At 48.1% G+C, this 13,800-nt stretch overlaps 1 protein-coding gene across 6 annotated transcripts; it reads right to left on the reverse strand.

Moving 5' to 3' along the window:
• Positions 1–1,489: 1,489 nt before the first annotated feature.
• LOC140913659 (uncharacterized) lies at positions 1,490–12,978 on the reverse strand. 6 transcript variants are annotated; one of them, XM_073350431.1, is made up of 6 exons: positions 12,829–12,903; positions 11,912–12,086; positions 11,654–11,780; positions 9,750–9,863; positions 7,348–7,437; positions 1,490–6,755 (listed from the first exon to the last, which is right to left on the reverse strand). In XM_073350431.1, the coding sequence occupies exons 2-6, from the start codon at positions 11,912–11,914 to the stop codon at positions 5,314–5,316; spliced, it is 1,776 nt and encodes a 591-aa protein (XP_073206532.1). In that variant the 5' UTR covers positions 11,915–12,086; positions 12,829–12,903; the 3' UTR covers positions 1,490–5,313. The 6 variants fall into 6 exon arrangements, with proteins under 6 accessions (XP_073206532.1, XP_073206531.1, XP_073206526.1 ...); XM_073350430.1 differs by lacking the exon at positions 12,829–12,903 and adding an exon at positions 12,586–12,822; XM_073350425.1 differs by lacking the exon at positions 11,912–12,086 and having other exon boundaries at positions 12,829–12,978.
• Positions 12,979–13,800: the final 822 nt, after the last annotated feature.

A 13,800-nucleotide genomic window follows, 5' to 3' on the forward strand; every position in this document is an offset into this window, starting at 1 on the left:
CTGCCGCTGGACAGGGACTTTGGAGGTTTGAGCTACTCCCTGTGGATCACCCCACTCAATGAGTGTTCATTCTAGGAAAGAAGCCGGCTAGACAGTAAAACATCAGACGCTGCTCCCAATGCTCCACTCAGTTTTTCAGAAATGAGGAGACTTTGTGGCCAGAAGAGACCATTAGAGCATCTAATCTGACCCCCTGCGTATCACTGGCCTCCTGTATGACACAATAGCTACTTTTTGGGCAAACACATTCCAGAAAGGCATCCAGTCTTCATTAAATGACATTAAGAGATGGAGAATCCACCACTTTCCTTGGTAGCTTGTTACTGTGGTGAATCATCCTCGCTGTTGAATATTTGTGCCTTATTTGTAATATGAATTTGTCTCTCTTCACCTTCCAGCCATTGGGTCTTGTTATGCCTTTCTCTGCTAGATTAAAGAGCCCTTTAATAACCAATATTTTCTCTCCATTAAGACACTTCAACACTTAAATGAAGTCCCCTTTCAATCTTCCTTTGATAAGCTAACCAGTTTGAGCTCTTTCAATAGCTCACGAGAAGGCATTTTTCTCCAGCCCTCAGAACATTTGGTGGCTCTTTGCTGCCCCAGCTCCAATTTCACAACATCTTTTTCAAATGAAGAAACCAAAACTGGATGCAGTATTCCAATATCAGTCTCACTGATGCCGTGTCACCTCCTGTGAAGTTACTGACATAATCTGTAACTGTATAGATCACTGTTGAGACCACTGTTATATATTTGCAGCGACTATTGTATAAAGGTTGTCGTATAAGGGGTCTGTGGAGAGGTTATGATTGGTTGAAACCTTGACAACGTGAAACCAGTGCACCTTAACAGCTCAGAAACCTAAAGCAAGTAAAAACCTCCAACTTCCCTTTTTTTTACAAGAGTCTCATGAGTTTTAACCATTTAGGGCTGGCAAACTGTTTAGCTAACATGTACTCCTCAGGCAGGTTAGTCACAGCACAGCTCAGGTTCACCAGCAGGAGAGAGAGGCACAATAACTCCTATTCACTTTGGGGTTTGATAGTGAGCCGAAATGTCAGGTAACCAGACTCAACAGATTTACTGATTGGAAATGAAGTCAGTAGAATTGTGACTTTAACCACGGTTCCATCCAGAATGTTGAACAGCTGTATCCCATCTGGTCTCCAACCAGGGGTGCCTTTTACACTTCTTAGCTGTGAAAGCAACCACTCCTGGTTTGCTCTCTCAGCCTCCAGCATGTAAATTACTCCCAGCAACACTGTATGAGGCCTATAGCCAGTGACTCCTGAATTACACTGCAGAGCAACACCAGCCAATTCCTAGTTCCAGACCTTCCCCCCAGAAATGTAACACATGGTCCTGTCCAGCCTTCTTCTGGACAATACAAGCTCATATAAACTCCATCATTTTATTAACAGAAAATGCTAGGCACAAATCCTGGTCTCAAATAAAGTTTCTCAAACCCTTCAATCCAAACACAGTGTTTTAGATGAAACAATAAAACAAGTTTATTAGCTACAGAAAACAGATTATAAGTGATTACAAGTAATGAGGCATAAAAATCAGGATTAGTTATAAAATAAAAGGTAAAACACAACTAATATCTAACGTAACTAGCTAAATGGATTCAAAGCAAAAGTCTCTCTCACCACCTATTGTATTAGTTTTATTGGCGGGAATCCTTTCAGTTTGGGACCCTCCCCAAGTGAGGTGTTACTTTCTTTGTCTTTCAGGTGTCAATGATGCCATGAGCAGAGAAAAAGAGAGGACTATTTGGGGGCACCTCTTCCCCCTTTTTATAGTTCATTCTCTTGTGAAAGAATCATCCCCAGCCAAGTTTTAGGAGACATACGTCTGTCTAGACAGAAATCTTAAGCTGTTCCTTTGTTAAAATGCCGATTTCTCACTCACACCCTTTCCCCTAGCCAAATAACAGCCACTTAACCAGGTGAAAGTCCATTCGATTTAGCTGATATTTGGCTGACGGGTCAGTCTGCCTTTTTGTCTCTGAGGAACTGGTCTGTGGGTTTTCTCTAGAACTATGACATGTCTAAGTAACATCATACAGTAGAAATCATAACTTTACATAGAATGTTGCCTCCCATATTTTCACAAGACAACAATGTTCAGCACATTACGAGTTTTCTAATAATACTTCAAAAGGCATACTTTGTACAAAATTGATCATTAACCTGAGGAGGGGTGAATATAGAGGTACAGACTGTCACAGGTTTCAGAGTAGCAGCCGTGTTATTCTGTATCCGCAGAAAGAAAAGGAGTACTTGTGGCACCTTAGAAACTAACAAATTTATTTAAACATAAGCTTTCGTGAGCTACAGCTCACTTCATTGGATGCATGCAGTGGAAAATACAGTGCAGAGATTTTATATACACAGAGAACATGAAACAGTGAGTGTTACCATACACACTGTAAAGAGAGTGATCAGGTAAGGTGAGCTATTACCAGCAGGAGAGAGAAAAAAAACACCTTTTGTAGTGATAATCAAGGTGGGCCATTTCCAGCAGTTGACAAGAACGTATAAGGAACAGTAGGGGGAAAAAACAAACATGGGGAAATAGTTTTACTTTGTGTAATGACACATCCACTCCCAGTCTTTATTCAAGCCTAATTTAATGGTGTCCAGTTTGCAAATTAATTCCAATTCAGCAGTCTCTTGTTAGAGTCAGTTTTTGAAGTTTGTTGAAGAATTGCGACTTTTAGGTCTGTAATCGAGTGACCAGAGAGACTGAAGTGTTCTCCGACTGGTTTTTGAATGTTATAATTCCTGACATCTGATTTGTGTCTATTTATTCTTTTACTGTCACAGTAATACAAAAAGGTAAGTATGTACTCCCTCTGGAGAAATGTTTTGCAGCAGATACCTCTTCACTCTGTTCTAAACTATGAGCTCAGTTTTGCTCATATTTGTATTCTCCTCATTTACAAGACAGAAAAGTCCAGATTCCGCAGACCTTACACATCTTTTCTTATCTAATTATGCACAAAACATTTTAGCTGATAATAAACCACAGCACACAAGTAGCATAAAACCATAGAAATATTTGCACCAACTGTACCTAGCACACAGTTCACATTTAGCAAACCTTAACAGAGCATACATTTTGCGTCTGACAGATGTTGCATATACAATGAACAAAGGTTAGAACAAATTGAACTACTAGTAAATTTGTACAATAAAGCTTAGCATGAGCACAGAGTTTTCTGGATGATTTTAACTAGTTTAGAGTCTAACACCCCCATTTCTTCAGTAGAAATAATGGTTAAAAGCAGATTACAACTGAGCTGAACTGCAGCTGGCATAACCAGCTCCAGAAAGAAAGGCAGGATGGCTGCTTCTCCCCAACATCATCTCCCAAGAGTGACCGGAACATAACAAAGTCAGCACTGCAGGGAAGATTGCAGATCTTCTCTTGCACACACGGCAGTGCAGCCATTTCAGACTCATATTTCTCTTGTATTATTTTACTCCCTCCAGGAACGACGAGACAACAGTGACATAAAGTCCCATCTCATCATCGCCCTCTGACAGAGAAGAATGGCCACAAATTACCCCAGCTTAAGGAATGGGGAGACAATGGCCCAGTACTACTGCTCAGTTTGAACTGTGGATGTTGCTGGGACTAATATCTCTCCCTCTCTATTTAGGAATCTCTCTCTTGAAACAATGCTCTCTGGGCTCTCTGGGCTCCCTGTTCCCAAGCAGGATCCCCCCTCTGTCCCTGCCCCATGACCCCTGGGTGTTTCATATTCATGTCACACTCTGGGCTGGGACTGCAACTCCACGAGTTGTTTACAGAAAACACCTACAACAAGCAGCAAACCCGAGTCCCAGCCTGCAAAGCAGGGCAAAGTTGCCCAGAGAGATTTTCCTGCACTCCTTGCCACTTGGTGTCACGGCTGAGATCTGGGTACCTGTCAAGGCTTGTCTACACTACCACGCAGGGTTGATCTAAGATACCGCAACTTCAACTATGTGAATAGCGTAGCTGAAGTTGACACCGCGGTAACTCCCATCAACTGCACTTGCCCTCCTCGTTCTGGTGGTGTACTGGTGTCGACCTCCTCTGGATCGATTGCTGCCCGCTGACATAGTGGGTAGTGAAGACAAGCCCAAAGTGCAACAGCTCCCGCTAGTGTTCAAGACACCAAGCTATCATTCAAGACGCTCTAATCCAATGGGAGAGAGCTTGCCTGTCAGCAGAACACCTCCACCTCTACGACAGGCGATGGCTATGTTGGCAGGGAAGCTCTCCCATCAACATAGCTCAGTTTACACCAGTGCTTAGGACAGTATATTTTACATCTCTCAGGGATGTGGATGAGTGTTCTGGTAAGTGATAAGTTCTAGTGTAGACAAGCCCTAGGTGGCATTACAGTGCCACTAACTCATCCAGGAACACAAATTTGAGTTATTAAAAAAAAAGCCATTATAATAGGAAGTAACTGACATCTCTCATCCCTGCACTTGCCTTTTTTTTGGTGGATGACTTCTGATGGCACAATGAATCAGATGATGGGTAAGTGATGTAGTCAACGCTGATCATGACAGCAGCATCCATAGATGTCAAGCATTTGCATGTACCATCAAGATGACAAAGAAGGCAGGCCATAACCAAATGGCATGCTGTTTGTTGATCCGGAAACTCCAATCTCCAACCTTCCGGTCCTAGCTGGTATTGCTTGCCAGGCAATTAGGTGTGAAGACAGAGCCCTGGCTGCATTCTGCATGAAGCCAACTATCAGGACACCTTGCTTCATAATTTTCTCTCAAAGCCAAATCAAAACAACCTTCCTTTTGATTCAGTACTATGAGGGGCACACAGGGGATGTCACAGCCTTTCATTAACTACGGAGATGAAAGCTCCTTTTCAGTCTCTGCCAGAATCTTTACCCATTATTCCTTTTTCCAAACAGAAAAATCCCAGAACAAATAAAACAATTACTTCAATTTGTGGAGCCTGAGAGGATGGGAGCCGCAGTGAACAAATGGCTTGGGATAAACCAGGGCCTCCAAAGTGCAGTCTTGGCTCCAGTCATCTCTCTCTTAGCTGCAGCCCATAATGCCCACAATGCAATGTTTCAGTACCTCTTGGCTTAAATGCTCCCATCTCCAGGACCATACAAATTATTTTAACAAACCCAGCACCTTAACTCATGTCTGCTTACTGAAGAGGTGGGAACATTTCAGAGTGGGAGCAAGTTCTCCCTCTTTTACAGGCTTTAGGAACAGGGTGAAGTGAGAGATTGAAGAGGTTCCCTCCATCAAACACAAGGGTCAGGCATCTCTATTCTGAGTGGGTGCTCTGGTGTTTAGTAAGATATGATGAGCGAGCAAAGCGCTTCCCACACTGAGTGCAGGAATATGGTCGCTCTCCTGGGTGGGTTCTCTGATGCTGAGTAAGAGATGATGAGCGAGCAAAGTGCTTCCCACACTGAATGCAGGAATATGGTCGCTCTCCTGAATGGATTTTCAGATGCTCAGTGAGAGATGATGAGTGAGCAAAGCGCTTCCCACACTGCGTGCAGGGATAGGGTCGCTCTCCTGAATGGATTCGCAGGTGGTTGGTGAGGCCTGACAGTTGGGTGAAACTTTTCCCACACTCAGTGCAGCAATAGGGTTTCTCTCCAGTGTGGATTCTCTGGTGGCTCTTGAGATGATGTATATAGACAAAGCCTTTTCCACACTCAGTGCAGCGATGGAGTTTCCCAGTGTGGACTCCCTGGTGTCTAGAGAGACTGTCTGGATGACGGAATATTTTCCCACACTCAGCACAGCGATGGAGTCTCCCCATATTGTGGGTTTCCTGGTGTCTCCTGAGACTTTGAAGGAGACTGAATTTTTTCCCACACTCAGCACAGCAATAGGGCTGCTCCCCAGTGTGGATTCTCTGATGTCTGATCAGATGTTCTCGTAGACAAAATTTTTTCCCACACTCATGGCACAAGAAGGGTCTCTCTTCGCTGTGGATTTTCAGGTGTCTAGTAAGACTTGATATAACTTTGAAGCCTTTCCCACACTGGCTACAGCGATGGGGTCTCTTTTCTGAGTGGATTGCCTGATGATTACGAAATGTTGATGAATCCATAAATCGCTTTCCACACTCAGCGCAGGCATAGGGTCTCTCTCCTGAGTGGACTCTCTTGTGGATGTTAAGTGCTGATATATGGAAGAATCTTTTTCCACATTCAGCACAGCAGTAGGGTCTCTCTCCTGTATGTATTCTCTGGTGGGCAGTGAGATACGATAACTTGTGGAATATCTTCCCACATTCAGAACAGGGATGGTCTCTCTTCTTTCTGTGAGCTTTCCCATGTGCTCTGAACTCCTTCTTTCTCCTAAAGGTCTCCCCACACTCGCTACAGTGATACAGTTCCTGTCTCCTATGAACCATCCAGTGGTGGCTTATCAGATCTCTCTGCACCTTGAATTCTTCTCTGCACACACGACAGGTAAATAGGGTCTTTCTGGGCTCAGCTTTAACCTCTGCAAGAGGCTTTAGATATCGCCTGTGTCTCCTCTGATGGCCTCTTGAGGTTGCTGGCTTGTTCCTGATCAGATTTTTCCTCTGCCTTTGGAGCCTGCACTGCCTCTTGTGGGGTCTCCCCCGCTCAGATTTCTTGGAATGCTTCTTCCCTGATGTCCCTGGGAAAGGCCTGAGTGGCTCCAGGTTGCCACGCCCTTCATCAGGAGTCTGCCCCTCAGCCCTGCTCAGGTTCCTTGCCCCTGCTTGGTGGGGAAGAGAATCCAAATGTTATTTCTTGTGCTGCTCACAAAGGGAAACCACTAATATTCCCAGCAGGGGGACGTGCCTGAGGAAGCGCCACACCCCTCCCCTCAGAACAGGGCTGACCCTTGGCACTTCAGTGTAAGAGGCCAAACTTCCAGGGGCCCCAGCACTGGGAAAGGAGGAGAAGGTCAGTGTCCCATAGGTCCTGATAACAGTCCTCCAAGTCAACATGAAAATCAGCCCCCAAAATCCTCTCTACACCGAGGCCCATTTCACTGGGGAGAACAGCATCACCACACACCAGCACTGAGGACCCCTCTCCCGAGGGACACACACGGAACACTCACACTGTGATGGGATCCCAACGGCTCCGTGTTCTATGGAAAATGGGGGAGGGGAAGAGACTGGGGGAATCTGCGTAAGGGGAGAGATGGGGTTTCTAGGGGGATGTCAGGGTGAGGAGCACTTCTCATGTTTGGGCTTCAATCCGTATTGTAATGCTCTGGGAGGGGAGAGTTTGCAGCTGATGGACGATTCCTGAAATGAGCTCCCTGGCTCCCACAGGTTCAAAGGTCAGAGCTGCTTCCCTACCTGTTCTAGGGGAAGAGCTTTGTGTGAGGAAGAAGCCCAAGGAGCTTTCAATTGCTGACCAGTCCCAGGTCTCCTCTGCATCTGGAAAACCTGCACCAAGACAAAAGGTCTTTGGTTGACAGCACATAGACCGAATTAATATCACTGAGGGAAGCCCTTTCCCCTGCACTGTGAATTACTCATTTATGGTCACTTGCACAGCGGGTTCCACAATGCACAAGAGGGGAAGCTACTTGGGGCTCGACAGTTACTTTGTACTGTGGTAGCATAACTGAGATCTTGGTTCCACAGCACCAGGTGCTGCACAAAATTGGAGAGAGATTGCCCTGATGTTGAAGAGCTTATACACTAAATACAGAAAGGGTGGGTCCTTTGACCTGAGTTGGGCCCACAAATTTACAAATTTACCCTAATTGGCCATTTAATTGTAAAAACTGTGAGAAAGTTTCTAAAGTGTTACAATACCCTGTGAGAATAAATGATGATGGGAAAAGGTGCAAAATATAAACAAGATGACAGAATTAGTCCAAATATAAAAGGCCTATAATGCAATTCAAGCACAGTGTTAAAATGATGGTGGTAAACAAAAGAAGTGTGGAACTGGATATTAACGAACCAAAATGACTGAGTTAGAATTTAGGCCTAACTGACAGAAAAACAGTGAGGGGCTGGGCTATTTTGCCCATTACTTCTTTTTGGTGTTTCTCAAAAGAAAACACTTTCGGGGGAAAATAAAGGAGCAAGACTGAATGCAACCCTTGCTGACTGAAAGAACAGCAACAGCAGGAGCATGCCAACAACTGCTGCAGTGAGCGATACCATCAAGCTGCCGCCCTGATCCTGATTTTGGGACCCCAGATCTTCTTCATCCTAATCCTAAAAGATGTCTTAACAAGACCGGACCAGAGAAAGGGAGCTGGAGGATACTGCCACCGTTACCAGTTCTCGCCAACTCCCCCAAATCACCTGGAATGTGAGATTTTTGTGCCCCTGTCCCTCTTAACTCCCATGAATTCTTTTCATTCCCCATCATATTTCTTCTCTTTCTTATTTTTCTCCCTTTGCCTTCTAATAAGTAAGAGTCTGGCTTAGCTGGCCAAAACTGTCATAGTTTGCAACCTTGCTGTAAGCCCATGATCAAAGAGGCAGCCAAACACATTGTCCAGAACAGACTAACGCTCGACAGGTTTGCCAGGCAGGTCTCCAATTGGCTGATCAGACCATGTGCCATGCCTGTGTTTCTCCAGCCATGAAGTGGCAAGTAAGAGTAAACCCGAGCTAGAAGCCACATGTTCTATCCATGCTGTTCTTTTCTCTTCAGTCTTGAGTGGGTTTATCTTCTTTTGTCTCCCAGGAAACGGGATCGGATTTTTATGATATCAACATCAGCTCCAGCACATTTCAACTAGCTGTTTCTCTTTTCCCCAAAAGGACAGTTATTACCATCTTTAATACCATCAAAAAGACTTTCAAACAGAGGCCTTTTGTCTGAAGAATTTCTCCGGGTAACGGGAAAGGAAACAAGGGACATTGTCAAAATAGAAGTTCTTAGGTCATACCTGACATTTCAAATGCCTTAACTCTTTTTCCTTCTTTTTCTGTATCTTTAATACAAGAATAGAAAGAATTTTTCACAGTGTTCTCCACGGTACTACGCAGGCGTCTGTCTCTGTATTCCAAACTCCAAACCTTATTTAACACTCTTTAATGTTAGCCATAACAGTGTCATATTAATACCTTTGTCTCTCTGGGCCCATGTAGTCTATATGAATTAATACAACATTGTCCAAGGTCTGCCAGCAGCTCAGTGGCAGAATGAGGAATAGAATCCAGGTCTCCTCACTCCCACAACATGATGTTGCCTCCCAACCAGTCCTCGAGAGTAATAACGAAATCCCTTATTAATGTCAATTCAGAGCCCCAAAAAGCAATGGAACAATGTTGGGTCCTTACAAAACTGGGCCTGAACTCAGAAGGGAGATTCCCAAGTGCTGCTCGGCCAATGATTCAGAAAGCCAGGGAAGGATTACAAACACTTTGGTGGACAGGATTAGATTTCTAAATGATGTTGACAAACTGGAGAATTGGTCTGAAATCAACCAGGTGAAACTGAAGAAACAAGTTCAAAATAGCTCACCTAGGAAGGAAAAATGAAATGCACAATAGAAAATGGGGAATAACTGGCTTGGCAGCAGTGCATCAGAAAACAATGTGGTGATTACAGTGGATCATGAATTGAATGAGAGCTGAAAATGTGACACTGTTCTAAAAAAGCCTTACAACATTAGACTAAAAATTATCATTCCCAGATGTATTGTCACTTTGGCCAAAATGTATTAGGATTCCAGCTGCCTTCAAGCAACTAATTTGTTCCCTGCTCAACACTTTAACTCCTTCCTCACCTGGGCGGGTGCCACTCAGGACGTCCTCATCTTCATCTTCTGTGGGACCCTGGACACAAAGCTCTTCCCCTCGCTCTATGCTGGAGATCACCACTGGCTTGGGGGTTTGGATTCCTGTTTAGAGAAAAGCATCACCCCTAAGAACTTCTAAGGACATTGTGCAGCTCCATATGCAATGTTTGTGCCAATTAGGCTTTGAGCTAATTGTGAAGGCTAATAGGCAATTGTTTTCCATGGAAACATGAACTGCAGCTTATGGTCAAAACTCCTGGTGCCCGGCAGTGGTGGGATATTGAGTTGCAAACAACCTGGCACCTGTGGAAAGGGGAGCTGGAGAGGAAAGCGGTGTCTGAAGGGATTGGGTGGAACACATGTGGCAAAAGCTGGATATTTCTCCTTGTCATAGGAAAGTTACTCTACTATGGCCCAGCACCCCTCTCCCTCCTGTGGATATGTTTACATAGGAATTAAACACCTCTGCCTGGCCTGGATCAGATGACTTGGGCTTGAGGGGCTTGGGCTGTGGGACTGCAAAATTGCTGAGTGAATATTTGGAGGGAGGGTCCCAGACAGGGCCGTTCCTACCTATACGCAAAGTAGGCAGCTGTGTAGGGCACCCGGAAATTTGGGGCACCACATTTCCTGGTGCCCTATGCAGCTGCATGCTGCTCCAGCCCCTGCTCTACTTCTTCCCCCACCCATGCTCTGCCCCAAGCCAGCCTCTTCCTCCCTGCTCCACCCCAGCCCCAACCCCACTCCACCCTTTCCCCATGACCCCCGCCCATGCTCCACCCCGCCTCTTCCCACCCCAGCTCTGTCCCCACTCCAACCCTTCCCCAAAGCCCCCACCCCTGCTCTGCCCCAGTCCCTCCCCCACTCCACCCCTTCACCAAAGCCCCCGCCCCTGCTCCACGCCCACTGCGCACCCACTCCCCTGAGGACTGCAACAAGGAAGCACTGACCGGCGGCGGGAAGGGCAGCAACCTGGCCCCAGCCGCGCCACTGGTGAGTGCCGGGGGGCAGTTCCCCCCGTCCCCCAAGACAAGACACACCCCTGCGGAGGCCTAGGGCTAGCCCCTCCCCCCCTACGGAGGCCTGGGGCCAGCCTCTCCACCCCCCTGCGGAGGCCTGGGGCCCCAAACGCACACCCTGCGGGGGGGGCGGGGTTGCGTAGGACCCTAGAATGGCTAGTGATGGCCCTGGTCCCAGAGCCCTAGCTCCAACCCAAGTATGAACATATACACTGCAATTTTTAGCCCTCCAGCCTGAGTCCCACGTCCTGAGTCAACTGACCCAGGCAAACCACGGCCGTGGTGTTGGTCTTGTATACCAGCTTAGATGAACCCAGTCTGTCTCTCTCCTTAACTGTGGTGTTGGCCTTTCATCCTGTAGCCTGCAGAACACAGGGCCCTTTTCTGCTCATGTGCTCAGCCTGGGGAACTACAAGAGCCAGAATTCTCTTGCCTTAAACTGTGGAGCCCTAGTGACTATGGGTGGAAGTGCGTCCCCTTGAAGACATGCAGTGTAGTTATAGCCCTATCAGTCACCGGACATTAGAGAGAGCAGATGAATGAGGTAATACCTTTTATTGGACCAACTTCTGTTGGTGAGAGAGAAGCTTTCCTTTCCCAGACCGGAAGAAAAGCTCTGGGTGGCTCAAAAACTTCTCACACTCACCAACAGAAGTTGGCAAAATAAAAGATATTACCTCACCCACCTTGTCTCCCCATGAACTGGCTGATCTCCTCAATTAAACATGCCTCTATCCATCCACACCCATGCACCCCTCCTCCCATAGACACCTCTCCACCCAACCACTCACACCAATGCTCCACCTCAGTTACGGTGTCTCTGTGCAGCACCCAGTGCACTGCGGCCCTGATCTTACAGACACAGCTCCTCACCTAACGAGACCAGAGTCTGGTAATTTTCCCACATAACGTGTTTGTAAAGTTGCCTTTGCTCCTCGCCCAGCAGCGCCCACTCTGCTGGGGAGAAATACATGGCCACATCCTCAAACGTCAGCGACATCTGAAAGGACAAACAACCCAACTCAGCATGGCAAAGTTTACACATGGGTAGAGGAAGAGCTGTTGCAGGTGAGGCAGACGCACAGTGGTCCATGGAACTGGGAGGGCCCTGGGAGGTTTGAAAGTTTGTACCATTGCTATGGGCGCAGGTTTGTCCGATTGTACAAAAAGTAATGGCCAGTGTTCTCTGTGTCTGTGACTCCTCACACAGTGGTGGCTTCGAGAGCTGGGCCTGGACCCCTGCTGTGGGTGTTGTATCCTGTCACAAAGAGCTGCATCACTGCAGAGGCGTCTTTCTCCGGACCCTCTGTCGTGATGGAGCAGACAGGCCAAATGTCAGTCAGCACACCAGGTCACACAGCCCCACTTACATTGAGCCGGCACACCTGACCCTCTGTCACCAGGCTGGGGGGGCTGGGCAGACCAAACCAGAATAGCACTGCAGCCCCTCCAGCCATGATGCAATGCAATTTATTTTCCACCTTTTCCCATCAAGCAGGAGCAGCCCAGGCTGGTAGCGCTGGAGGCCCCGGGCTGGATCCCCAGCACGCTGCCCGATGGGGCGCTCACAGAAGGAACCTTCCCCCCGCGGTACCCACGGACCCAGCGCAGCCTCCCCCCGCGCTCCCATCGCCGGTGTGTGCAGCGGCCCCGGCCCGGCGCCGAGCCCGGTGTCCCGAGCGGGCCGGGCCCAGCCCCCGTGGCACAGGCCAGGGGAACCGACCGAACGGAGCCGCCCCCCAGCCCCGGCCGGTGCCTGCTCTGCGGGGAGGGGTCAGAACCCGGCAGCCCCCGCAGCCCCGCACCGGGGAAGGGTCCCGCCTGCCCCCGTCAGCGAGCGGGGGGGCTCGGTCGGGCTCTCGCTGGTTGGGGCGCGGACCCTGCCGGGCTCCGCTGCACAGACCGGCCCCCGGGGGGTGGCTCCGGTCCCAGGCGCGGTTCGGCTCCGGCACCAGCAGCCTCCTCCCCGGGCAGCGATTCGCAGCCTCCGCGGCCGCTTCCCTCCCTCCGCGGCCGCCTCTGGCGGCGCCTCCCCGGGCCCCGCTCACCGCCCCGCGCGCCGGGGCTGCAGCCTGCAGAGGGGGCTCGCTCCCGCACGCGCCGCTCGGGCCGGGCTCGGCCCCCGGGTCTCCGCGGCGGGCACGAGAAGGTCCCTCCCTTCGCCCGCCCCCTCGCGCAGTCATGCCTGGGCCTGTCTAGGCTGCGGAGGACCCCGAGCTCTGTGGGTTTAACCCTTAACCATCTCGGTCGGGGAAGCGAGTTGCAGGGGGAGCCACTAGGGGAGACGGGGTGAAGCCGGTTCCCTGTGGGTTGGTGGCTCCCATCCCTTGTGCAAAGGCGGGTATCGCACCAATGTTACAGTGGGGGGCTGGGCGCCCTGTGTAGGGTGGAAACCACTTCAACCCGGGGGGGCTGCTGCATCTGCACCCCCAGCACCCTGAGTTCCAGCCCCCGGTGCAAAGACCATTTCTTGGTAATTCATCAGGGTGAGCGACGCCTTTTCAAACATTTCACCAGAATATGGATTGAGATTCATAACAGTGTCTATCAGTAAATCTATATATTATTTAATAATTGTTTAGATCTGGAACTGGGATGTGAGTGGCTGTAAGTAATAAAATACTTTTGGGGGCATTGTAACTTGTGCCGTTAAGATAACAGAAAACAATTTCCAGAAGTGACATTCTGTGTCTGGGCTACGCTCTGCCAAATATCATACCCGAGTTTCTAGTCTATATTATTTGACAGTAGTCATACCACATGTATGAAAAAAAATCAAACAAAAGCAATAGTCAACCAAATTATGGCAGATCCAGATGTAATGTTTTCACATAGTTTATATGGACAACAGTTACAATTTAAGAAGTCTGTAGGACTAGCCCTGCATTCTTCTTAGCCAAAATAAGAACAAGAAAAGGGCTCAATTTATCAGAACTTACTTCATAGTTGTATAAATATCTAAAATGTTATAATTTGTGTCATGTCTTTTGCATGGTGCACAACAAAAATTATTTGAAGAA

This window comes from Lepidochelys kempii, chromosome 6, assembly GCF_965140265.1.
Source record: "Lepidochelys kempii isolate rLepKem1 chromosome 6, rLepKem1.hap2, whole genome shotgun sequence".
NCBI lineage: Eukaryota > Metazoa > Chordata > Testudines > Cheloniidae > Lepidochelys > Lepidochelys kempii.